Here is a 26,834-nt window from a genome sequence, read left to right on the forward strand (position 1 = left end):
GCCTACTCCATCCCTTTCTCAGTCCCCCAGGACGGGGGCAAATTGGAGGACCCAGAGGAGTGCAGCAAAAACCCATCAAAGGTTTAGAGCCCTGACCTGCAAGGAAAGGTTAAAATACTGGGCAAGGTTTCTCAAGAGTAAAAGAAGGCTGAGGGGAAACGATAATCTATAAAGAGGATGTTGTAAAGAGGATGGTGATCAACTGATCTGTGTCCACTGGAGGAAGAAGTAGTAATGAGCCTAACTTGCAGTAAGGGGGATTTATGTTAAATAGTGAAACCTTTCTAACTCTATGGCTATGTCTACACTGGCGGTTTCTTGCACAAGAACATCTTGCGCAAGAACACGTCCACCGTGCCATGTGCGAGCTGTGCTTTTGCGCAAGAGCGCCCATGGCTGTGTGGACGCTGTCTTGTGCAAGAAAGCTCTGACGGCCATTTTAGCCATAGGGCTTTCTTGCGCAAGAAATCCCTGCTGAGCGTCCACACTGCCCTCTTGCTCAAGAGTTCCTGCGCAAGAGAGCTTACACCTGTTAAAAAAGAGCGTAGCTCTTGCGCAAGAAGCCCTCTCTTATCACGCCGTACTGTAAATCTTCTTGCACAAGAGCAGGCAGGCAGAGTGGACGCTCTGTGGATTCTTGTGCAAGAACGGCTGTACTTGCGCAAGAAGCCGTGAGTGTAGACATAGCCTAAGGGTAGGAAGCTCTGGAATAGGCTTCCATAGAAGATTGTGGAATCCCTGTCTGTGGACACTTTTAAAAACAAGTTGGAGAAACACCTGCAACGGATGTTCTCATTTTACTTGGTCCTGCCTCAGCTCAGAGGCCTGGCCTTGATGACCTCTCAAGGTTCTTTCCAGCCATTTCTATAGTTAAGACCCACTTGCTGTTTAAAGTTCAACTCTTCTAAGTGCTTTGTGCGCCGACAGTTACTTGGATCGCCTGGAAATCTGGTGTGCCTGATGCCGGTGCAGGCTTCTGCTAGTGATCCAAATGCGGGGAGGCATTTGATTGAGGGGTTCTGGGATATAGTCCCTCGGGGGAAAACAAGTATCAGAGGGGTAGCCATGTGAGTCTGTAGCCACAAAAACAACACCACGGACTAAAGGAGAAAATCCATTGCAATTGACATACTACACAGACTTTGGTGGGTGCAGGCATCTGACATGAAATTGGAAGCCCAAATAAATCTGCCACAGGACACCTCTTTTTTGGGGAGGACCCCCCCCCAGCTTTTCTTAAAAGCCCATTCTACTTACAGCTGTACCCTTGCTGCTGTAGGATCTCCTGTGTAGCTACCCATTGGCACAGAGTAGGGGCTCTCTCATTGACTTAATTAAGCCACCCCCAAGTTTTGCTGACATGAGTGGCAGTGTAGATGTCTGGGTCTGGCAATGTATTTCTGCTCACAGCTCGTGATCAAGGCAGGGAACAGAGCATTGCACCACCATCTCAGATACTCAGGGGTTACCCCCAACAAAGTGCACAGCCTCCACCAGCCTGTTGCGGGTCAGGCAGGAGCAAGAAGCTCAAGAACCCAGCTTGGTGTTCAAGGGGTTACACGGAGCATAAGCGGGAAGAGGCGTTACCAGGATTGTTACCTGTGAGTGTTCCTCCCCAGCTGGCGAGTTTCACGGGGCAAGACAGTCGTCCTGTGAGCCTGACTCAGCCAAAGGCTGTTCCAGCCCCACCGTGGGCAGCCATCTGGGAAAGTTTGGCAGGGGTGGTACTGAACTCTGGCAGGGTTTTGTTTTAATTGTTGGGGAATGTAACCAATGTTAAAAAAAATTAGTTATGCAAGCAGTTGATGACGTGGGAGGGGCATTTTAGGAGGTGTAAGACTGCACAGGAGTGAGGGGGCTTTGGAGCCCATCAAGGGGATGTTGCCCATCAACTGTTCAGAGAAAGGCAACTAAAATGATGAGGGGTTTGGAACGGGTCCCATATGAGGAGAGATTAAAGCGACTGGGACTTTTCAGCTTGGAAAAGAGGAGACTGAGGGGGGATATGTTACAGGTCTATAAAATCATGAGTGGTGTGGAGGAAGTGAATAAGGAAAAGTTATTTACTTGTTCCCATAATATAAGAACTAGGGGCTACCAAATGAAACTAATGGGCAGCAGGTTTAAAACAAATAAAAGGAAGTTCTTCTTCACACAGCGCATAGTCAATCTGTGGAACTCCTTGCCTGAGGAGGTTGTGAAGCCTAGGACTAGAACAGGGTTTAAAAGAGAACTAGATACATTCATGGAGGTTAAGTCCATACATGGCTATTAGCCAGGCTGGGTAAGGAATGGTGTCCCTAGCCTCTGTTTGTCAGAGGGTGGAGATGGATGGCAGGAGAGAGATCGCTTGATCATTACCTGTTCGATTCACTCCTCTGGGGCACCTGGCATTGGCCACTGTGGGCAGACAGGACACTGGGCTGGACGGACCTTTGGTCTGACCCTGTCTGGCCGTTCTCATGGGCTAAAGGAGGTGGGCGGTCCGGGAGCTGAGAGGGTTTTGGAGTCAGGTGACGAACAGGGCAAGGGACATATGGGTGTGTGTAGCAAGGAAGCAAGGGAAGAGGAGGAGCAGGGGCACCAGTCAGCCCCACATTCCCATCCTGTATGTGGGTTAAGATCTGAGAGGGGATCTGAGCCTCTGCTCCTCCATATGTGGTGGGATATGGGGTGGAGGGGAAGGGAATGCCTGACTTCTACTCCCTGCCCTTCTGTGTGTCAGGATCTAAGGAGCCTCCAGAACCTCTGAGGGGGGGGGGGTCTGAACCCCTCTTTCTGCCCTTGTGCACTGAGATGTGGGAGGCTTTGCTTCTCTGGAGGTGTCTAAGCCCCACTCCCATGTCCCTGTGTGCCAGGACCTGGGGGACCTCTGCCCATTGGTGGAGATCCAACCCCTTTCCCTGTACTCCCTCATGGGGACCAGGTTCTAAGTGGGGGGCTTACCGTATCAGGGGGAGGAGCTGAGCTCTACTCTTTATCCCCGTGTGAGCCTTGATCTGGGGATGCCAGGCCCCTGTGGCTGGGGAGCGTAGCACAGATGTGCTCTGAGTGCACACTAGGACACAGCGCTGGACCTGGAATAGTGATAGAAATGTAGCCGTGTTAGTCTGGGGTAGCTGAAGCAAAATGTAGGACAATGTAGCACTTTAAAGACTAACAAGATGGTTTATTAGATGATGAGATTTCGTGGGCCAGACCCACTTCCGCAGATCAAATAGTGGAAGAAAGTAGTCACAACCATATATACCAAAGGATACAATTAAAAAAAATGAACAAATATGAAAAGGACAAATCACATTGCAGAACAGGAGGGGGAAGCGGGGGGGGGGGGGGGGAAGGGGGAAGGAAGGAAGGACCTGGGTGTGCTTGGCCAGTGCCCGAGAGCAGACTGCTGCACGCACCTCAGCGCTACTGCCCCAGGCTGGATCTGCCCCACGGGGAGTGTGCCCAGGTGGGATCCCACCGAGGGGGCTGCATCTCACTGCTCTCCCTGCCCCTCTCCTGCGGGGGGAGCCGTGAGGGGACGTGCACTGACCCCTGGGGGGCACGGAGGGGAGCCCGGGGCAGAGTCTCGGCCGGCGCGTGCCCCACTGCCCAGCCCCACCCCTGGCACCAGCCGCGTCGCCTTAACTCGGCCCTTCTGCGCGCCCGGCCCCGCCCCCCGCGCTCAGACACGGGGCTGCGCTCGGCCCCGCCCACAGAGCCGGGCTCAGGCCGCGGGGCGGAGCCTCGCTGACCCCGCCCCTGGCGGACCCCGCCGCGCCAACGAGAGGCCGCGGCGCGCGCGCAAGGCGGGAGCGGCCCTTCTAGGCGCGCCGCGGCCTCTCTATGGTGCGAGGCGGCCCGGCCGGGCATGGCGGGCACGGCGCTCAAGCGGCTCATGGCCGAGTACAAGCGTGAGTCGGCGCGGCCCCCCCCGGGCCAGCCCCCCCGGGCAGCCTCCCTCCGCCCCGGGCAGCCGCGATTAGCCCCCCCCTCCGCGCCGGTCCCCCCCCGGGACAGCCCCCCCCCAGGGCGGGCGCGACTGGGATCCCCCGGGGCTGCCGCCCCCCCCCCCCGCGCCGGTCCCCCCTCCCGGCACAGCCCCCCCCCCGCTGCCGCGACTAGCCCCCCCCGGGACAGCCCCCCCGGCAGCCGCGACTAGCCCCCCCGGGACAGCCCCCCCCCGGGCAGCCGCGACTAGCCCCCCCCTCCGCGCCGGTCCCCCCCCGGGACAGCCCCCCCCCAGGGCGGGCGCGACTGGGATCCCCCCCCCCGGGCTGCTCCCCCGCCCCCCCCCCCCCCCCCGCGCCGGTCCCCCCCCCGGGACAGCCCCCCCCCGGGCAGCCGCGACTAGCCCCCCCGCCGCGCCGGTCCCCCCCCCGCCCCCGGGATAGCCCCCCCCGGGGCGGGCGCGACTGGGACCCCCCTGCGCCCCGCTCCGGGTCCCGCTGGCTGTTCCGAGCCCTGCCCCTCCCCCCAAAGGCCCCCCCCGCTGGGTCACGGGGCCCCCCCCCCCGCCCTGGGGCCCGCAGGTCCGCGCGGGGCGGCGCGGGGCGGGGCTGCAGGGTGCCCCTGGCGAGCCGGGCCCGTGCCCCCCCAGGCTGCCCCGCGCGTTGTCCGTGTCGCTCGCCTGGCGCGGGGTGCGACCCCCTAGACACATCGCACCGCTCTAAGCGCCGGGCCCCTGCACCGCGAGGCAGAGCCGCGCACCCGGACCCTTCCCCTCTTAGTTCGGAGGCTTGGTGGCTGCATCTGCATTTCACACCCCAAGTGCATGAAACCCCGAGCTCCTTAGCGTTAAAAGGGGGTCGGGACTCGCCGCCAGGCGCCTCCTGCTGCTTGTTAGGAACTTGCTAGGTGCAGGTCCTATGTAGAATAGCGATAGACATGTAGCCGTGTTAGTCTGGGGTAGTTGAAGCAAAATACAGGACTATGTAGCACTTTAAAGACTAACAAGATGGTTTATTAGATGATGAGCTTTCATGGGCCAGACCCACTTCCTCAGATCAAATAGTGGAAGAAAATAGTCACAACCATATATACCGAAGGATACAGGGTTCATTTTTTTTGATTGTATCCCTTTGGTACATATGGCTGTGACAATTCTCTTCCACTATTTGATCTGAGGAAGTGGGTCTGGCCCATGAAAGCTCATCACCTGATAAACCATCGTGTTCGTCTTTAAAATGCTACATTGTCCTGTTTTTGGTTCTATGTATGTTCTTCAGGTAAAGTCGCACCTGCTGTCCGTTCTGCTGTATCTTAGCCACACTCAGACTTAGACTGGTATCTTAGGGCACGATCCTCTGGCTGTGCCGCAACTCCGTTCTCCCCTCTCTCTTAAAATCCTCTCTCCTCGCACCCACCTCATCCATCAGCTGCAGCCCAAAGTCTAGCCCTTCGCCTCAGAGGTGAGCTGCAGTCTGGGTTGGACATGCTCCTCAGAGCAAGCATGGTGCAAGGAGTGGAGGGAAGGCCTTGATCCACCCACTACTCCATGTCTTAACCCAGGGACGCTCTAGGCAGCAGCCACACACTGACTCCTGCAATCCACTCTGTTTCCCTGGGCCACTTCCCTGGCCCTTGTATCGGGGCCCCAGTCATGCTGGAGCTCCCCAGACACTGTTCTAAACAGCCAGAGACTGAGCTCCCCTTTGCCCTGCAGCCCTTCTTATAGGGCCCAGGCTGGCCCTGTTTGGCTGTTTCTAAGCCTTCCCCTGACTGGCTTCCAGTAAGTCTTTTCCTTCCCCTGACTGGGCTCCAGGTAGTCTCTCTGAGGCCGCTGTGGAGGTTAATCCTGGCGAAACCACCAGGGTCGGAGACCTCCTGGACTATGACGGGGAGACTGGGAGGATCCCCGAGCGCTCACTTGGCACATGGGGTTCTCCACCCTCTGACAGTCCCCTCCGCCCCCGTACGTACTCTAGGAGGTGAAGGCGGCTTTGTTGCAGCCCGCTCTCAGTTTCTTTCCCCCTCCCTCCCGCAAGTCCTCTGCCCCTTTTTCTTAGGCCCCTGTTCCTCAGGGTCCCCGGCCTCCCCATCCCTGGACCCCCAACTGGCTGGAAGATCTGCAGCTGGTCTGTTTCCGAACTGCAGCCAGGGACAAATGGTACACGCTCGTGTTCCACACTCTGCATTTCTTCACCCTTGTGTCCCACCCGGATACCATGTGGCAGGACTACCTAACCCCTGTTGAGGGTGAGGAACCCCGGTGGGCCAGTGTGTACTCCACCCTGATTCCACGACCCATCGGTGACATCAGTTGGTGGCTCCTCCATGGAGCTGTGAGCACGGACGTGTACCTGGCACGGTTCACCCCCATCCCTGACGCCTGCCCCTTCTGCAGCAGGAGGGAAAACCTGGCGCACGCCTGCCTTGAGTGTGCCAGGCTGCAGCCCCTTTTCCAGCTCCTCCAGAACCTCCTGCTGAGATTCTGGCTACACTTTTCCCCACAGCTTTTCTTTTACTGTTATGCGCACCCCATCTGTGGCCCCACAAAACCACGAGACCATCTCACCAACCTCCTGGCCCTAGTGAAAACCACCGTATAAAATACCAGGAGAGGGATGCTGGACGAGGGGGGTGCTCTGTGACTGTGGGGCCTATTTCTGCTCCTCCCTAGTGTCACGCATCCAGGCAGAGTTCCTCTGAGCAGCATCCACTGGCTCCCTGGATAGCGTGGAGGAACAGTGGGCGCTGTCTGATGTTCTCTGCTTGGTGTCCCCATTCGGTTCCCTCATTTTAAACCTATGACCCGCACCCCTGACTCTGTTTTTCATCATTTGTCCCACAAAATCAGTTGAATTCTGGGTCCAGTTGTCCCTCCCGCAAAGCTGGAGGAGGGGCCTTTAGAAGTGGGCTCACTTGTGCCCGCCCACCTCCCATAATGCAAATAGACTCTGAAGCAGCTTTAGACCCTTCTTGCTGGTGTGGGGCAGCCACCCTGTTACAATGGGGCATAATAGGGGTAGGTGTCTATGACTAGGAACCCAGGGAAGCCATGCTGAGATTGCAGTTTGCCCTAATTGAGCACAGAATGGGTCAGACAATCCCCCAAACTGTTTGTTTCAATACTTCGCTCCGCCAAGCTAGCAACAGCGCAGTTTCTGCAATACCGTACTGGTTACCGAGAAGCCAAAACACAGTTTCCTCAAAGCAACCCAGCCTTAGGTTTTCACCTGGACAGCCAAGTCAAATATGAGGAGGATTACGGAAAATCTTGTTTTTCATATAAAAAGTTCTGCCAGTTCCAAAGGATTGGACACATTACCTGCCCCATTAATGAATATTTCAGACCTTACAGCCAGTCCTTCAGGATTTAATATCGAAAGCCTTATTTATAAAAAGAGAAAGAGGCGAGAGTTATAACGGGTTAAAGGAATTAAATACTACAATCCTTGCAAAGTTCTTGGATTAGATTTACATCAGTGATGGCATAAACTGCTGACTGGTTAAGTCTCGGGTTGCTCTCAATTAATTGGAAGGTTCTCTATCTCGTGGCTCGAGTGCCCTCATTCGTGTAAGTCCATAGTCCAGAGACCAGAGCAGCAAAGAGGCAGAATGGAGATGTTTCCAGTAGGAATGTGAATGTTTAACCAGTTAACTGGAGGGGGCTGGAGCAGCCCCTGCCTATGGCAGAGGAAGAGGGGCCATTCCAGCTGGGCAGGAGATACCCTTGCATGTGTTGAAGAGTTCGGGCAGCTCTTACCTGTACTATTGCTAGAAGTCATTAGGTGGGGATAGGCTTCTTCTGTGGCCCATTGGGTTCCTTGAAGGGCCATCACTTGACTACTTTCTTCACAATGTGCTGGCGAGGCTCCATGTGAACTGCCTTGTGAGTGTTACTACAGCGCAAGCATTTAACATACAGGAACATAGTCATATAATATCCATAACTTCGGATACAGAAATGATAAAAAACAAGGAGTTCTGTGGCACCTTAAAGACCAACAGATTTATTTGGGCATAAGCTTTCGTGGGAAAAAACCACTTTGTTAGATGCAGGGATCACTGCATGGATGCACTCCGTACGTCTGATGGAGTGGCTTTTACCCACAAAAGCTTATGCCCTAATAAATCTGTTAGACTTTAAGGGTACGTCTAGACTACGTGACTCCGTCGACGGAGCCATGTAGATTTGTTGTTTTGGAAAAGGGAAATGAAGCCGCGATTTAAATGATCGCGGCTTCATTTACATTTACATGGCTGCCGCACTGAGCCGACAAACAGCTGATCAGCTGTTTGTCGGCTCGCGCGCTAGTCTGGACGTTCCCCCTGTCGACATCAAAGCCCTTTGTCGGCAGTCCTGGTAAACCTCATTCCACGAGGAATAACAGGGCTGCCGACAAAGGGCTTTGATATCGACAGGGGGAACGTCCAGACTAGCGCGCGAGCCGACAAACAGCTGATCAGCTGTTTGTACGCTCAGCGCGGCAGCCATGTAAATGTAAATGAAGCCGCGATCATTTAAATCGCGGCTTCATTTCCCTTTGCCTACAACCCTAATCTACATGCCTCTGCCGACAGAGGCATGTAGTCTAGACACAGCCTAAGGTGCCACAGGACTCCTCGTTGTTTTTGTAGAGAGAGACTGCCCCCTCTGAAAAATGATACATGCATGCAAATAGGGTAATCGTTCAGCAAATCCTTAAATTTTCCATAAATACCTTGTGACATACTTTGTATAAGATGTGTTACGAGTCTATAACAGTGACATACAGGGTGCTGTATTCATTATATAGCATTACAGCATTGGATGTGTATTGTTTGCACAGTTCTGCCTGTACAGTTTAGCCATGACCTCCAATATATGCTATTCAGTTCTGCATCTCCCTGAGAAGAGACTTCCATACTGTAATGGAATGTCATCTTATGAACAGTTAATGTCATCTGCCGTGGTTAATTTACTGTGCAATGATTTCACCTACGGAGACTTAAAAAACTGACACATTTGTGCATCTCAGCCTCCCTAATTTTCCAAAACTCTTTCTATGGGAAAATAACTGTAAGTCTGACATGTTTTCTGTCTGAGGCATGTAGTTGTCAGTTCTTGTAGGCCATGATTTCATGTATCTTCTAACATTTGAACAAACAACACAGTAAAACTGCTTATGCAAACAATAACTTTCCTAGCTAGCCTCTTCTTTGTTCAGCTTTTGTTACAAAAAGCAGAGGTAAATCTAGAGCACTAATCCGCATCACGCCTTTTACTGATGTTTTGTGCTAACGATGTACAAGTGAACACACAATTATAGTTGTCGAGTAGTATTCTTTTTTTTAAAGCCCAAAGTAGCTTTCAAAAGTAAAAATATGAAAGCTTTGTTCATAGTCTTAAAAGTTAGATCCTCTTATTGTGCTTTTTGTCCTTTATTGTGTATGGATTATTAGGTAACTCGTGTATAAACTGAAAATGAGAGGCCAGTGCTTCTGGGGGAAAGCTTTTTATAAATATATATTTTTCTCACTTCCTCTTTTTTTCTGATTTCTCCCCTTCTCCCAATATCTTTTTCTCAAGTGTGACAAATACCTATTTGGCATTTGACTTTTTTTTCTTCTAGTGTACTGTCTTTGGAATTCTTTGTTTGTTGTGGGTTTTTTTTTATTTTTAATTTTGCTTTAGTCTCTGGACTTTTTTGTATTGTGATTTAGAGAGGTTGGTCATGTTACTGCCTCTTTGTGGAATAAAAATTAAAGCCCTCATTCTTCAAAGCCCTCATTCTTATCTTCACTACTGTGGGTGGTCCTGTTCATGTCATAGGGTAATGAAATGGGTGCTGAAGTGTTTGTAGAATCTTGGCCTTAATTGGGTTTTTGTAAGGTAGCAACATCTCTGTCAGCATCTCTGGTCTTGTAAAGAAGTTGAATCATTCTTTTTTCAGTTGAATCCCTTGTCTGCTAGAATTGTGCAGTTCTGTTCCAGCTGGTGCTTTATTTATTTACATCTGTACTGAAGGTTGCATGAATATTACAAGGCTTTGTTTTCAGTTTTTCATAGTGTTCAGGGATTTTTTTGCGTATCTTGGGCCTTTGCTGGGGAGACCAGAGCTTTTGGCTCAGCAGGACAGGGTGATGGGGCACCCCAGAGGGCAGGTAGACGGGCTCAGCGGTATGATCAGCACGTTGGGTGATAGCCGCAAGGAGATCTGTCATGCAGCCCCTCACGGGCACTAGAGTCAGAAATATCAAAGGCAAGGCTGCAGGTAGACACAGGGGTAATGTGGGGATCTCAGGTGTTACTGCTGCTCTTACAATAACTTAATCCTCTGATTACAAGGCAGGTAGCTGGGAAGAGCTTTTTTTCAGGGGGTGCTTGACGCTTCAACACCTCATAATCTGCCAAAGACCAAATGTGTCGCTTTTCAGGCATATTTTTTCCCTCCGACTTCTTGGGGAGGGAGGGAAGGTGGTTGAAGGGTGTGGGTGGTTGTAGGAGGGTATTTTTTCTTTGCTTTTTTTTCTGGCAATTTGCATTTGGATTGATAATCCCCAAAGCCTTCTATTCCCTCCCATCAGGGATGTCAAATCCCCTTTAATTAGTTAACTAGTTAAACATTATGTTTAACTGGTTAAATGATTCAACGGGGCAGGTGGAGGCTGCTCCATTATTGACGGGGCGGGGAGAGCCCTTGGCGGGAAGAGGCAAGGCGGTTCCAGAGCCTGTTGCAGGCTGAGGGCCCCGGCCACCAGGATACACTCCTGGCCCTCAGCCATGGGGCTCTGCAGCCACCCTCTCTCTTCCCCCCCGTCCCTCCCCCCGCCACTGCCCCATCCCTGCTCCTCCCCCATCCCTCCATGAGCTTGAGTGCTGCGAATGAGCTATTTGCGACCCTCCCAAAGCTCTGAGACTGCAGGGGAAAGTTGCTGAGGGCAGGGCCCGGCTTTTCCCCATGAGTGCTCTGACCGGGGAGCACCCCCGGGGATGTTGCTGGACGACGGAAGTCTGGAGTACAGAGGACAGACCTGTGGTGGCACAGCTGCACCGCCGTCACGCTTCGGCGAAGACACTACTGTGCTGACGGCAGGGCGTCTCTCCTGTCGGCGCGGTTAATCCACCTCAACGAGGGGCGGTATCTGTAGCGACGGGAAAAGCCCTCCCGTCAACCTAATGCTGGCTACACCAGGGGTTAGACTGTTCACATCCCTGAGCAATGTATTTATGCCAGTGTCAGTTTATAGCAGGGGTGGCCAACCCGCGGCTTGTGAGCCCCATGCGTCTCTTCAAAGGAAAAATTGCGGCTCCCGCACCCGCGGCTGTTCTGTGTTCCCCTGCTCTGACCTTTTTTCCTTGTCCGGTCAGGGTGCCGCTTGGGGCAGCGAAATCTGACGCTGTGGCTGACGGAAGCCTGCTTGGGCCACACGCGGACATGTGGCTCTTAAAGAGACAGCACTTTGGGGAGGGGAGCGGTTTCTCAACAACTTTTTTCCCTCGGCTCTTGGCGCTGTATCCACCGCTATTTTGGCTCTTTGTCTGTAATGGGTTGGCCACCCCTGGTTTATAGTGTAGACCTGAGACCTGGTCTGCACTTCCTGGATTTTGTGCCATGTTCAATCTGAACTAGATTGAATTTAGTTTTTGAGGAAACGTTTTTTGCTTGAAGCATGTGTTTGTGAGAGCTAGTCGATTGGAATCCTCTTGCCAAATCTGGTCTACGCTACAAAGTAAGGTCGGCTTAATTACATTACTGATACTGCTGCGTGCAACGTAATTAAGACGACCTAAGCCCTGGTGAAGAGACGGCTAGTAATTCTTCTGTCCATCTAGCTACTGGCTCTCGGAGAGATGGGTTTACAGCTGTGGAGGAACCTCTTCTGTCCCTGTAATGTCTACACTACAGTATTTCTAGTGTAGACATGCCTGCAGCTTTGGCAGTAACATGCAGTCTGATCTTAGGCTGTTCTTTACTCGCCTGTGTCTGAATTGCCACCTCTGGAAAATGGAGATTATTTCATGTAATTAGAGCTGAAGAACTGCAAAAGAGTCCTGTTTTGCTCCCCGTCTGCTGGTCAGACCAGGGAGACGGGGAGCAAAGCCTTGGAGGACGCCCGCAGCGGGACAGCTGCGGCGCGCCTGGGCTGTCCCGCTGCGGGCGTCCTCCGTGGCTTTGCTCCGCGTCTCCCTGGTCTGCTGGGGGCGGGAGGGCGCAGCTAGTGCCCCCTCCCCCCCCCAGCAGACCAGGCTTTTCTGCCCACGACACCTGGGGTAGAGCAGCTGGGGCGCTGCTGGGTTGGTCCCAACCCGGCAGCACCCCAGCTGCTCTGCCCCAGGCGTCCCCAAGTCAGCTGCTGCTGAAACTGACCAGCGGCTGACTACAGTAAGCCCGAGGCAGAGTTGCTCTGCCCCCCGGCTTCCTGGAATCAGCCGCTGATCAGTTTCAGCAGCAGCTGACTTGGGGACGCCTGGGGTTCTTAAGTTGAATCTGTATGTATCAGTTTCAGCAGCGGCTGAATCTGGACTCCAGTTCCGACTTACATACAGATTCAACTTAAGAACAAACCTACAGTCCCTATCTTGTACGTAACCCGGGGACTGCCTGTATATAAGAAAGTATTTCCTTTTTAAAAAAAGAGATATTTAATCTGTGGAATTTATTGCCATGAGATACATCTGAGGCTAAGAGCCAAGTAGGATTAGGAAAAAATTAGACACTTCTATGGCAGAGAACATCTACAATTACATTAGACATGATTAAAAAAGAAAACAATTAGAAGGGATATAATTGTTTATGCTTCGGGATATAAGCCACAGCCTCATTTCAGCCTGCACACTCTGACATGAAAATTGGAAAGATTCCATCGGAAGCAAAAAAGAGAAAAATCAAGCATAGCAGTTGGACAGGTTGTGATTAGCAGCTGCTCTCATGAAATAAAAATAGATAATTATTTAGGCAAGGTTTCTGCAGCTGGTTAACATAATTAATATTGAAACCACTGCTTTGAAAATGCCCTTCCTTTCCTAAATGTAATATTTGGGGCTTTTCCCTAGCTGGCTATTAAGCACAATTCTAGGAGATTTGAATGTTCAAAAATGTAGGAAATGGCATCGTATAAATATTGACGCTTCCCCAGATAGTGATAATGGATTCACTTAACACAAGGGGGAACCAATAAATATGATGGGTGACTTCAGGACAGAGAATGTTTCTATTGTCTCTAACGGAAGCTATAACAGTGAATAATATTTGCTATAGAACAGCTAAGTATCTTCATAGGTCCATGTACTTGGCAAAGGAAAGTGTCATTGTTCTCCACAACTGACAGCTGTAGGGAGTGACTTGCCCAAAGTCACACAATAAGGCTACAACAATGCTGCATACAACAATAGGGGAATGGCAGAGTGGGGAATAGAATTGGTTTTCCCGAATCTCAGGTCAAAGTCCTATCATTTGTCTGCACTAAGGGAAGAAGGTGCATTTCCCAGGTAGACTGTGTTTAATAGTTTGAACACCCTCAGGTTAATTAATAAAATGTGTAACGCAGTTTTCAGAAGGTGTAATGTTCCGCAGATAATTTAAGAACATAATCAGGCTCGATTAAAATGCAGATTCTTGGTATGTTTATACAATTGCTCTACTTAGATCAAAGTTTACTTGGACCATAACTGTTTTATACTTTATAACAAACTAAACCTTTTCTAAAAATGTGGGCATCCAGAACCTGCCTTAGTGGTGATTATGTGCACCAGACATGCTCAGTGGAGACTTGCAGATGAATAGATCTCATTCTGGCTTAAAAATGAATTAGAGACGCTTAATCTCTAACACAAACAAACCTTAAGAGTGCGTAGATGGCACCTAGTATTAATAATGAGTAATGGAGCCTTCCTCTTCTAGTTGAGCAGTTAAAATCTGGCTGCATTATGGGCTTTTTTTTTTTTTAAAGCAAAACCTGCATTTGGAATGTAGTTCGACCTGTGTCCTGATAAAATCACATAATTTTGATTCTCATCTTGATTTTTAGTCCTCTGAAGTTCTAATGTATTTTTAGCATCTAATGTTTCACAAGCTAACGTCAAGACGGCCATAGTGGGTCAGACCAAATGTCCATCTTTCTAGCTAGTCCATCCAGTCCTATCCCTTATTGGCTTTCCTTGTATTGTTTCATATGTGACTGGCTGGCAGGCTAAGGAGTAAATTTCTCTTCCAAGTGTTCTGCAGGGCTAAAATCATTCCAAATCTCTGTGTTTCAATCTATTAGGATTGGTTGCTACAAAGTTTTTATTCTGTTCAGAAATTAGTTAAATTGCCTTCACATCCTCTAGATATTGGGGACTTTCTAAGGATATGTCTACACAGCAGCGTTATTTTGGTATAACTAACGTTATTCAGAAATAACAAAGAGCACGTCTACACAGCAAGCCTTTTATTTTGAAATAATGATGAGCTGTAGGACTTCTTACTCCAAGTCCTGTAAGCCTCATTTCACAAGGAGTAAGGGAAGTTGAAGGATGCCTGTGTGTTCTTCCTTTGACTTCCTGTTGTGTAGACCATGCCAAAAGCGGAATTAAGATATTTCGACTTCCGCTACATAGCTTAATTTGACTTTTGTCCTGATGATCTGAAATCTCAGTTTTTGTCCTGCTGTGGAGATGTGCCCTAAGTGATTGCTTCAGTAAGGACATAAATTCTTGCCTTGGGATACTCTCCTTATTGGATTATCTGAAATAAAGGGCTGATGATTTTAAGTCTACTGTAGCTTGGTGGATTGGGAATTATCAGCTAGCTAGGAAGCTGCAGATGAACTGTGCTGTGATGAGATAACAGCTTGCTTTCATCAGGCTGTGGCTGTCCAGCATTGGAAAGTCTTCTTGACTAGCCAGCCAGTTGTTCACAGCCGTTCTGTGGTTACCTTGCCTCACATTTCTTAAACCATACAGAGAGGATGTAGTCCTCAGCAGCTGCCGTACAGAAGCCTGAAGCCAGTTCTTCCCATCAAATCTTTCTGCTTCCGTTCCTCCTCCTGGCTGTGTTTGGGGTAAAGTTTCCAGTAGTTCTGAATTAATGCCGTGAAGCTGTGGCAGTAAAGTCTTTCCCTGTCCATTGGACTTTGAGAGCTAGGGGTGCTAGATGAGAATATCCCACCCTGAAAAAGGGGGCATGTTTTCTGTGCTTGGTTGGAAGGGTGGTTCTGCCCCTTACAGTCCAAATTGTTGGGTATGAAGCTTTCAGGGAAAGTTTTAAAGCCAGGTTGCCTAGAAAGTCGGTTGTTAGTTGATGAAATTACTTCATTCTGTCAGCTGAATGTCAGTCAATTTCTTCTCTGGAGCACTCAACTAGTGAGGAGACTAGAAACCCAGTAGGAGGAATCAGAACATTCCCAGTTTTTTCCTCCTTGCTTCTTACTGTTTGGCAGGAATTAGCACACTGAGCTATACCGATCCTGCGAAGGGGTTGAATGGTCCTGTTCTTTGAATTTTCAGGAATGTTAAGCTACTACTGTATCAATAACAATATTCTTTTATTTCTGAATTTTAGAGCTAACCCTGAATCCACCAGAAGGAATAGTAGCAGGTAAGGAGCTATGCAAAACTAAGGTATTGTAAGTGTGTCCTGGACTGTTGTTTGTAAAGCAATGATGTGTATTTTTTTTTAAATAGGGCCTGTGAATGAAGAAAATTTCTTTGAATGGGAAGCCCTGATCATGTGAGTTGATGTTCCTTTGGAGCTAGACTTCATCTTACACTTAAGTTTTGGAGTAGCAGAATATAGAAAATCTTAATTTAGTCTTGTGTATGCTTGTGTAAAAGAGAATTCCAGGCATTCTGCTTGGTTTGTATTCAGAGGGGGAAGCTAGGAACTTCACTGCCATCAAACAACAATCTGGATTTTAAAGTACAGCACACTTGCATTTCGGTTGTCTTGTGCTCATGGTCGTACTGTTGAAGGAATAATAAAAGTTTGTGATGGTGGCCGAGTGAAGTAAGGTGTAGCAGCATACCCAGGGATCAATGCTGGGTCCATAGCTATATAATGGATAGAAAAATAGCTTAAAAACCGAGTCAGTTGCCTGATTTGCAGACTGAATTAATAGATGTCTGCAGGTTGGATCTTTAGATAAGGGGTGATTGAGTCACACAACATAGTGATCAATTGTTCCAAAATGTCAAAGGATTTAATCCAAATACTGGGTGATACCTTAACTCTGTGTGGGGTCCAAAATTTTGTTGTTCACATTCATTAACTTCAAAAGCTCATCTTTGTGTAAAAGAAACAGCCAAGCCCACCAAAATCTTACAGAACTCGTTGTTAAGAACTTGGTTAGCCTAATGATCACTTTCTAACATGTAAACAGTACATATTTAAGCCAATTTTTCAAAGATCTGTCTTGAAAAATACTTAGACCTGTGTTTAGATCTCAGGACTTTTGTTTGGAAAAGGGCTTTTTCTAGCATGGATTTCCCCTTTGTCAGGATCTGATGAGATTGTGGTTTTTGGTGATTTTTCCAGCTTTCACAAGTACAGGAAAAGCTATTTCCAAATGTACATAAATCAGTGATTATAGTAGCATTAACTGCACTCTCCTTAGTGTGTCTCACGCTATTACTTTGGCATACACCTTGATGTTGATTTTTCACTCCATAGTTTTGTTCCTTCCACCTTAAACTAGGGATGTTAATGACTAATCAACTAAGCATTTGCTTATCGGATAGTCAGTTGACTAGTCTATTCCCCACCCCCTTGCTGCCTCTATTGGATAGAGGTGGGAAAGGAGGGTACTTGAGAGCGGCAGCGTGGCATTTCAGCGGAACCTGGGATCGAACCCGGGTTCTGGAGAAATGCTGCGTGGAACCCGCGGTCAGCTCCCAGGCTCTGTGGCATTTCAAAGTGGCAGCACAGCATGGAGCCTGGGGTCAGCGGGGGACTTGAAGCCCCCACTGGGAACTCTTGTACATTTCAAAGGAGGAAGTGCCTATCGACTAGTCGATAGAAATTCCATCGACTTCTCGACTAGTGATTTAACCGCTAGTTAATGTCCTTACCATAAACAGCGTTTTAATGATGCGCGTTGAACAATGCAGTGAGCCCAGGCCTGTCCCCACAAATCTGTCCCCTTGCCTCAGGGGCACGCTGCCGTCTGGGTGGACTATTGGGGAGAATTCTGGATTACGGTTGTGGGGCTTTAGCTGTGAATGGTGTGCGCACACAGGACTTTTACCGCCCCCCTCCCCCCAGGGCCATCTGCGTTGAGAGACTGGTGGGCTTCTAAACAGGAAACTGAGGCAGGCACACCTGTCAGCCACCGCCCGTCAACGCAGGCTCACCCTATGACACTGCACTTGGTTAGTTTATGAACTAGGGGCATGTGGCACTTCCACAAGAACTCTGACACATGCAGTCGCACGCAGCAATGCGCGCGTGGCGTGGGTGTGTCACAGAGCAAGCGTCTGAACGCTGAGGTGTGTGGGGACCCCGTTTGCAGCAGTCATGCTTCCTGAAGTGGTGTGTTAAAACCCTGAGGTAGTGTTTTGTCTCAAGCAGTAATAAGTCCTGACATGTGGCTATAGCTGTTACCGACGGTTCAACGCTTCGTAGGTCAATTAGATCAGTCCCCACCTAATCCCTGTTTTATAAAATGCTTTTGGAGCGGCTGGATTTAACATCCCTGTCCGTGCAGCACAACCGTATCTTCAAAGGAGCAAAACCTTCACACCTGCCAGCTATTTCCCCTTGACGTGCAGACACCCAAATCCTGGAACATGCCTTGGAGACAGATAGCTTAATGAGCAGGGTGTGTGGCTATAATGGAAGAGAGTTGTGACCTCCCTAGTAATTTAGCATGCAAGCTTTGATATCCCCTTCATCCCAGCCCCCTGCTTGGTTCCCAGTTCCTGGGGAGTGGGAGACCAGCAGGTTAGCTGTTTGTCATCTGCAGAGGAGCTCAGAAAAGTGGTGCCGGAAAGCTGAGCTCTTACTAGAGGAGGGTTTGGTGCCCTAGCGCAAGGCCCTAAGTGGAAAAGACGTCGGTGGATGCATGATTATTGACTCCTGTGTGTCCCAGCTGTGCTGCCTAGGGGCTGGGTGAGGCATGGACGGGGCGAAGAGCGTGATGCTCTGGACGGCTTGTAACCCCTGGAGTCCTGGATCTTGTTTCCATCTGCTTCGACCAGGCTGCTGCTGCATTGTGGGAGCAGTTCTGCCCCCCGACTAGACCTGCCAGCCATGGCAACAGACGAGCACAGGGAGACCAGCCAGCCTCGCACTGCCCGTAGGAGGGGAGTGCCCCCGGGGGAGGGAAGAAGGAAGCTGCCAGGTCTGTGTCTATCTCTAGTGACATCAGAGATCTGGAGGTTTTGCCACATGGTCCCATTCGGTGCGTGCTGGGCAGTTTGTTCGTACGTAGACTCGGGCTGAGCAGCAAAAGGCTGATAACTCTGCGGCTCCCTGGCCTTTTCCTCCGTGCTGCTCCAGGCCTCCGGCTGCCCGGCTTGCTGCCGTGCCGTGCTCTCTGTGCGCCTGGGGGGCTGCGTGTGCGCCACCTTTCCAAGGGAGGGAACGAGGCTTGTAGGGCTAATTACTGCTGACGGGGTGGCCGGTGCCCTACTGCTCTGCTTACGGCAAATATTTGAGGCTGTGTACCACTTGCAGTAGGTGTTTGGTTCTTTCCCTTATCTGCAGGGCTCCTCTGGGGGGAAGGGGGGAGACTGCAGATAGCCAGGTTGTCTGAAGGGCCCAGGGCTGGCTGGATATTGGTGTGGGATAGTACCGGTTAGCCTTTGGGCCACCATTTTGAAGTGAAGCCAAATTCATCTGCCGCTGTCTGGGCTGCATAATGGAAAGTGCAGAACTTTGCCCTATCTCTTTGCAATCTGTCTGCCTTCTCCCTGGCATTCCTGACAGGCCCACGTAGCCCCAAAAACAAGGTCTCTGGTTTTGGTTTTCTGAGAGTAATCCAATGCCAGCAGGCCTCTGCTCATAACAATCCCACAACAGCACAGCTTCGGAAGTGTCCCATAGAGAGGCTGAGACTTCAACTCCCAGATTCCACGTGGCTGTCAAAAGCTGAGTGAAGAGCACTTGAAACCCGAGAAACAACTTAGCTGTGCCATTTCAATCCTTGTTCCTGTGCTGGCAATGAAACAGAGGTCATATGGGGCAAACCAGGCTTTGTGCATCATGATGGTGACAAAGGGTCCTGGCCCGGATCCAGCCCTACATCTTTGCCACGGGAACGTTGCGGGGCTGCGTTTCATGCGTCGAGGAGACAAACCCGGAACAGCCGTGACCGATGCGTTGCTGTAGCTCCACCTTCCTCCTGGAATGGAAACTGGAAACCAAATATCAGACTTTTTAAGAACAAGTTTAAACAAGATCTTTGCCATGAGCCACATTTTTAAATGGGGGTTATTGGTGGTAACGCTAGCCACACCCGGGCAGGAGAAATCTGTTGCTTAAATAGACATGAGCATATATCGCACAAGAAGTGTCCTGCACGCTCTAAATAAGAACTTGCTGCTACTGATGTTCCATCTTCTCAGATGTTTGTCATGCAGTCACAGGCGGTGGCCCCGTTCAGTTCTGTGCGCGGTGTTATGAATGTACAATAAGAGACAGTCCTTGCCCCAAACCGCTGTCAGTCATTTAGGGTGTGTCTAAACTACATGGCTCCGTCAACGGAGCCATGTAGATTTGTTTGTTCGGCAAAGGGAAATGAAGCCGCGATTTAAATAATCGCGGCTTCATTTACATTTAAATGGTTGTCGCGCTGAGCCGACAAACAGCTGATCAGCTGTTTGTCCGCTCAGCGCGCTAGTTTGGATGCTCCTGCGTGACCTGAAAGCTCTTTATCGACCTCCCCTTATGCCTCATAGGCTGTTTGTCAGCTGTTTGTCGGCTCAGCGCGGCAGCCATTTAAATATAAAGGAAGCCACGATTACCGTATATTCTGGCGTATAAGACGACTTTTGATGTTGAAAAACATCCCCCCAAAATCGGGGATCATCTTATACGCCGGATATGCAGCTTTGCAAAGCCTGGGGGAAGCTGGCGGCAGGGCAGCTCAGGCGCGCCGGGGCTGTCCCGCTGCCGGGGTGTCCTCAGAGGCTTTGCTCCCGGTGTCCCTGGTCTGCTGGGGACCGTCTCAAGCAGACCAGGGACACCGGGAGCAAAGGAGGCACAGGGGCGCTGGGGTATAAGACGAAACCCTATCTTTTAACTAAAAAATTAGGGGGTCGTCTTATACACCCAGTCGCCTTATACGCCGGAAAATACGGTATTTAAATCGCGGCTTCATTTCCCTTTGCCAAACAAACAAATCGACATGGCTCCATCGACGGAGCCATGTAGTCTAGACGTACCCTTACAGATAACCCTTTTGTTGTGCTCAACTGCTGGAATCTTTTTCTTTTGGTCCCTGCCATAACCGTGGTATTGGAATTGTAGTGGAGTGCTGGGGGGGTGTAACGTTTGTCTTCACAGTTTGGCTTGGACCGCAGGAGTACTGGTAGGGTGGCATACTTTTCTTTGGGATTTTTCTTCAGTGTTCATAACACCCCGCTGCAATTGTATCTCCAAAGAACTGCCGAGAGAGGCATTTACACTGGGGTCAGGTACTTCATTGTTCCATTTGTTTCTAGGGGCCCAGAGGACACCTGTTTTGAGTATGGTGTTTTCCCTGCTATCCTGAGCTTCCCTCTTGATTACCCTCTAAGTCCTCCGAAGATGAGGTTCACGTGTGAGATGTTTCATCCGAACAGTAAGTGTGATTCAACAGTTTAAAAAAAAAAAGACTTTTTAGTACATCATTTTTAAAAAGGGCAACTGTCGTAGCAGGACACCAGGTGTTCTCCCAAAGGCTATTTTCTCTCATTATCCCCAGATCTGGAGTGTGTGGTAGGAGCTCTCCTAGTCACTGGAGGGTTTCTTGTCTTTCTGGGACTACCTTTTCTCCTGAACTAACTCCTTGTGTGCTTTCCTGGCTATGGTACCGGAAGGGCCACTTGAAAGTGACTCTGTCTTGGGTGGAGGATTCCAGGAATTCTTGCAGGTTTACCACAACTGGATCTTCTCATGGTATCTGCCTTGTGGTGTATGGTTAGAAAAACAATCAGAAGCTGAGGCAGACTCTTCCGTGTGGTTCTGTAACTTAAAGTGAGGAATATTCTTGTAAATATAGTGCCAGGAATATTTTTAAGAGAAGAAAAAGTGGCATCTGCTGCTCGGAAGGGTTTAATGAGATTCCCGATGTGACCTTCCTGTGAGGCTTCGATTCTTGGACGTGGCTCGAGCGGAGTTTTTAGTCTCTTAACTGTTCACTGTAATGCCGAGAGATTTGGAGCGTCACTACCACAGTGTTGTCACTGGACTCCTCTCCGGGGGGAGGGGCTTAAAAACGTTCTTCCTCACCATTCTAAGAATGGTAAAGTCCATCTGTTTTAAACACCCGCATTGAAATGCTGCTCCAGGACTCGGTTCTCGTTCCCGAACGGGCTGGTGGCGTTCCGCACAGAGCGGCTGGTTACTGGTGTAATAAGTTATTAAAGCAACTCTGAAGACGTGTGTGAACCTTTTATTATGACGCAAATTATGTGCCCGGGCCCATCCTCTGATTCATTGAAGTCTGACAACTCTAGAGGGAAAACTGTGGTCGCACTTGCCCTGCGTGCTCCCCGCCCCTCGTACGCAAGCTCTGGAATGTCAACCACTGCACGTTCTGGCTGCGATTTCAGGGCCTGTTGGTGCCATTTTTCATATCCACTCAGGGAATTTGTGTGGCTCCTGGCCTGCGGTGCCCTTCCTGCACGCTAGGGGGTAGTATTCTGTCAGCAAGGGGGTCCTTTGCTCCCCCCAGCACCCTCATCTCCGCCTGATTATCAGGGTTCTAATGCCCTGCCTGCCACCATAGATCCTGGCCTCCCAGTCCAATCCTGTCCAGACCCACCCGGCTTAGCTTTGCGTCATCCATTCTCTTGAGGGGGCTACGATTGTCTACGCCGCAGTGAAAATCCAGCAAGTCAACGTAGCAGTGACCAGCCAAGGGTGATGTTCTTGGGGTGTCAGAGGCTCTTGGGTCCAGTTGCAGAGGAGGAAGGGGGACTAGCAGAGTCTGGTGAGGTGGGGGTGAGTTCCACTATCTCCATCTCTGGTCAGGAAGGAGCATGCTCATGCCTCCTGCAGGTGAGAGTAATTTGGAATGGGTGTGAGGACACTGGAAAATGTTTGGCTCCAGTTTGCTGCCTGCTTTTCACTGGGCGGTTCTCCCTGGGCGCGAGAGCTAGTCTTTCCAGCTGCCTCTGTGACCTGAGCCACAGTGATGGCAAGATTAGAGCCTCCCTTCCTGTTTTAGGGGATCTAACAGAGCCCCCACAACTCGTCCAGAAGGGAAAGTGTCCCCTTGGGCGCGGGAGCAGCCGTGTGGAGACAAGGGCTGTGCCGATCTGGTCACCTCGGCACGTAAATCTTTGCTGGGCCGGCGAGCCCCAAGGGCCAAGTGCATCCTTCATCTCCTCTGCTTCCTCTTCAGTTTACCCCGACGGGAGAGTTTGCATCTCCATTCTGCATGCTCCAGGGGATGACCCCATGGGGTACGAGAGCAGTGCTGAGCGGTGGAGCCCGGTGCAGAGCGTGGAGAAGATCCTCCTGTCCGTGGTTAGCATGCTAGCAGGTAAGGGCGAGGGTGGCACTTCCGAAGCATGGGTTATGTCTCTACTTTGTCTCTGGGCTGGCAGAGGGCTCAGACCTTGCTCTGCAGCTGCTGATGCCAGAGCAGCCTCCCGCTGCTTCAGTCATGTCCCAGTATCCTACAAAGAGCTAAAAATACCCGGACTCGACCAGGAGCTTGGTGGCTCCAGGTTTGCATGCAGCCTCCCACCCCTTCTCCCCATAGCCGCCTGCGAGACCCCGCTAGTGCTCTCTGCTGTCACGTGTGAAATCAGGGCCCAGCTTTTGTTCCTCACTCTGGTAAGTCACCAAGAGGCCTGTGTTTCTGCTAAGGGAGTAACATGTAACACAGGTGCCTGGCCTGGAGATGGGTTGCAAACCCTTGGCCAGCTAGTAAGTGGAGAAGATAGAAACGTGCGCTGGATGATAACGGAATTTCGGTGCCACGATGCTACTGGGCTAAGGGTGGACTCGGGCCCTAGGGAGGAATTCTAGCCGTATACGCTCAGGGAAGAAGCACTGCAGCAGACTGTAAGCCCAGCATGTCTGTCCGGATGGAAACCCCAAAGCTTTCAGATGAACAAGCAGCAGTGCACTCTGCTTGTGTTATGCTTAAACAAAGCACACGAGATCTTTTATAGGGGAAAAGGCAGGACGCCGCATTTATGGAGAGTACAACAGTAGCACATGCTTTTCAGCCACTCGCGCACACAGACACCACACACACACAAGGCTATTAGCCAGGGGATAAAAGGGTGTCCTTGGCCTCTGTTTGTCAGAGGCTGGAGAGGGATGGCAGGAGACACATCGCTTGATCATTGTCTTTGGTCCACCCTCTCTGGGGCACCTGGTGCTGGCCACTGCCGGTCTGACCCAGTACGGCCGTTCTTACGGGTTAATTTGCATCTAAGGTTTGGGTAACTCGCAAGAGAATTCGTGAGGGCTGCCCCAGCTTGTCACGGAGTGGCCCCAATTCCTTGCCGACAAGCCAGGGCAGGGAGCCAGGACTCCTGGGCCCTGTTCTCAGTGGGGGCCTTAGGAAGTAAGTACGCTCCCCCACTCTCCCCGATTACTTGCTGAGCTCGTGGTAGGTAAACTGAGGCATGGAGACTGACTGTAAAACTCCTGCCTCCCAGGACCTTCCATCCTGAGAGCAGAGTTGGGAGACTCTTCTCTTGGGAGTGAACGGGGTGGGGGGGTGCTGGAGAGAAGTCTGCTTTCATGAAACTCCAGAGCCAGAAACACCCTGCAGTGTTAGAACCTCCACTAATCTTCTGCCTGCCCCCGCAGGGACAAAATACTGTCTCTCTTTAAATACGTGCTGAGCTTCAGCTACAGGCAGGCCTCCCTGGCCCGGCACCCTCGGACCCTTCCTGGTCCCCACCGAGGGGATTTTCTGGACCTCCCGGCCCACTGCCCCTCCCTGCTACTGGCTCGTCCCTGGCCCCACTGCCACCTGCTTGGGCTCCATCCCACCCCCACTGCTGCTGCAATCCAGCCGCCAACCTGGACCAGACCTCCCAAGCATGCCGCCCAGCCCCTTTGCCACGGGGTTCCTGGCCAAGCTGCTGGCCCCCTGCAGCACACTCAGCCCTGCCGCCAGACCTCGCTGTGCCTGGGCTCTGCTCCAGGGACATCTGTGGTCCTGCCAGACCAGAGAGTCCCAGTTTGGGGAGGTACAACCTGAACAAAGAGAGCACCGGGGACACCAGTCACTTAACCCCCCTCGCTCCCAGCCCAGACGCCCGTGCTGAAACTCTCCTGCGTCCTGGCACAAAAGGGGAGGGGTGCGCACCGCATGTGTAGCGGGACCTTCTCTGTCAGCCTCCCCGCATCCCCCGGCGCGCAGGGCATCTCAGGCACCCGGAGGGCAGATGTACAGAGGCAGCGCGCGAAGAACTGAGGTCCTGGTGTGTCACCCACATCCCTCACGTGTCTCGTTTCAGAACCAAACGACGAAAGTGGAGCCAATGTCGATGCCTCCAAGATGTGGCGGGAGGACAGAGACCAGTTCAGCAGAATTGCCAAGCAGCTTGTGCAGAAATCCCTTGGGCTTTAAAAAGAAACCGAGAGCCGAGCCGCCGTGGTTTGTGCTCCTCTCCAGGGACGGAGCGGTGCTGGTACCAAAAAGGCAGACTGGCCTGGTTTTTCCCTTGCTATTTTTTTGTTACTTCCCCCCCTTTAAAAAGCCTCTGGCTCCTGAACGCAAATGTGTGGGAGGGGGACACGTTGTTAGAACTAAAACCGGACTCCACCCCATTGCAAAGGCTGTGGAGTGCTACCTCATCCGTTGCATCGCCGCCGTGACGACTCTACACAGCATGAATTTGTTGCAACCGCCTCCTCCCCTCGCCCAGTCTCCCCAGGAGAGTGCACAAGTGATTGTGCATTGTGGAGCAGTGGGCTTGGAGGCCTTTCTCCCCCCCCCCCCCCCCAAAGTCAGTGATTCAGAGTAAAGGCTCCCTACCTAAGTATTCATCAGCCTCGCCCCGTTGGCAGGTATTTCCATTTTGGCAAGTCTGCTGTCTGGACCTGTTCCGGAGAGAAGGCGCGTTCGGTAACCTGCTTCAGCAATCAGCGTTCCGTTTCTGTAACATCAGACCCGAAAATGTGTCCAAAGCGAGCCGCTTTGAATGTCAGTGCCATTTGGAATTTGAAAGGCCAGGTTTGCAGAAAGCCCAGCGAAAGACGAGAACACGTGCACTTGGTTTTCATGTAGGGAGCGATTTCAAGTGTTTTAGCTAAGGTGACCCAAATTCTAGATGGCCGGTTCCATGAATGGCTGGTACCTTGGACCCAGCTGTCTAGAATAGCCCAACACTTGTCTCATGCTGTCCGTCTAAATCTAGCCTTTGGCTCTGCTGTCGCAAAGAAGCGAGCCAGCGGCTGCTCCAATTGCCCCTTAAAATATTTATCACTTCCGGTTGCAGTCAGAGGTAGGACTAGCAAGCCAGTCCGTTCCCAAACCTCTTGGTCAGCTGTCTTGGGAGAGTCCCGCATGCCGAAATGCTAGCGAGGTCGTCTGTGCTCGAAACATTGGGTGGCATGGGCTCAGCCAAGTCTGCTGGGGAAGGAAACTTTTCCACGGGGCTATGGGCTGATCTGCCCCTGTTCTGCCAATGCTTGAGCGAGCAGCGCCCTGACTCGAACAGTTGTCGTGACCACCCCGGCTGCCCGGGTTACGGTGTAACCCGTATGCAGGCAGGAATTGCTATTCCTGGATGCTAGTGGCTTTTGCATACTTGAGTCATTGCTAGGGGAGATGCTTCTCACCATGCCATCCTCTAGTGCCTACTGACCCTGTACGCCGGGTAGCAGGACTGTGACCCCTTCAGACACTACTCGCTACAGTGCCCAGCCAGGTTGGGGCACCTCATGTCACCTGTCTAGCCTCAGTGTTCTGTAGACATTCCCAGCGACTGCTTACGCGGCAAGCAAGAACACACGCCTCCGTTGTGTGTGGCATCACATATTGTTGGCTCTCTCCGGCAGGCTGGGTTGGGAGAGGAGTTCCTCTTTTTGAATGAAAAGAACCAAGCAATCAATCGATAGGAATAATTCTATGAGTGGGAGAGCTTTGCTGTACATCGCTCTCGTTTCAGTATCCGGGGGCTTGCGGTGCGTACTGAATACGCAGGTGGGCTGCATGTTGCCTTTCTCCATCACTGCACAGACTGGGCTGGGCTGACTGGATTTGCTTCCATCGCCGGCGCCGATTCCTCTAGGTGCGGCGGAAGCCGAGCACGGGGGCAGTAAGATGCAGTAGTATTGTACCCAGCGAGTGTTTGCAATTGTGCATGAAGATGTAGCGTTTGTAGGTGGCGGGAAGGCGGAGTCCCTTAGTCACATTCGCAAAGGACTCCCTAAAGGAGGGGCGGCGTGTCTAACTGCAGGCAGTGTGATCAATCAAGAAAGGGACGTGGCAGAATTAGTCTTGTTGTAGAAGCAAAATATTTTTATTCATGTGTATTCAAAGATTCTTTAGCCTGATTTTATGGTGGAACTTGATCTGTGTATTGACAATAAAGTGGTATTTTCTCCTTTCCCAACCGACTGCATTTCTCCTCGCTTGTTTCTCTCGGGAGGGGAAACGGTAGATGGCCAGGAGAGTCCAGCTGTGACTTGGCCCCTGCGGGAGGGGATGGAGTCCACCTTCGTTACCCTACAGCTGAGCTCTTCGGAGACCCAAAGGGGCATAAGTCAGGTGGGATCAGACCCAAGGTCCATTCCACCCAGGAGCCTGTCTAACAGTGAGCA

At 51.2% G+C, this 26,834-nt stretch overlaps 1 protein-coding gene across 1 annotated transcript; it reads left to right on the plus strand.

The window, feature by feature from the left end:
* The first annotated feature begins 3,779 nt into the window (after positions 1 to 3,779).
* On the plus strand, positions 3,780 to 26,630 carry UBE2G2 (ubiquitin conjugating enzyme E2 G2). The gene is made up of 6 exons (XM_075937326.2): positions 3,780 to 3,899; positions 15,456 to 15,491; positions 15,578 to 15,623; positions 20,555 to 20,673; positions 22,441 to 22,581; positions 24,524 to 26,630. The coding sequence occupies exons 1-6, from the start codon at positions 3,857 to 3,859 to the stop codon at positions 24,634 to 24,636; spliced, it is 498 nt and encodes a 165-aa protein (XP_075793441.1). The 5' UTR covers positions 3,780 to 3,856; the 3' UTR covers positions 24,637 to 26,630.
* The last annotated feature ends 204 nt before the right edge of the window (positions 26,631 to 26,834 follow it).

The sequence above is a fragment of the Pelodiscus sinensis genome, chromosome 10 (genome assembly GCF_052426305.1).
Source record: "Pelodiscus sinensis isolate ZL-2025 chromosome 10, ASM5242630v1, whole genome shotgun sequence".
Classification (NCBI taxonomy): Eukaryota; Metazoa; Chordata; order Testudines; family Trionychidae; genus Pelodiscus; species Pelodiscus sinensis.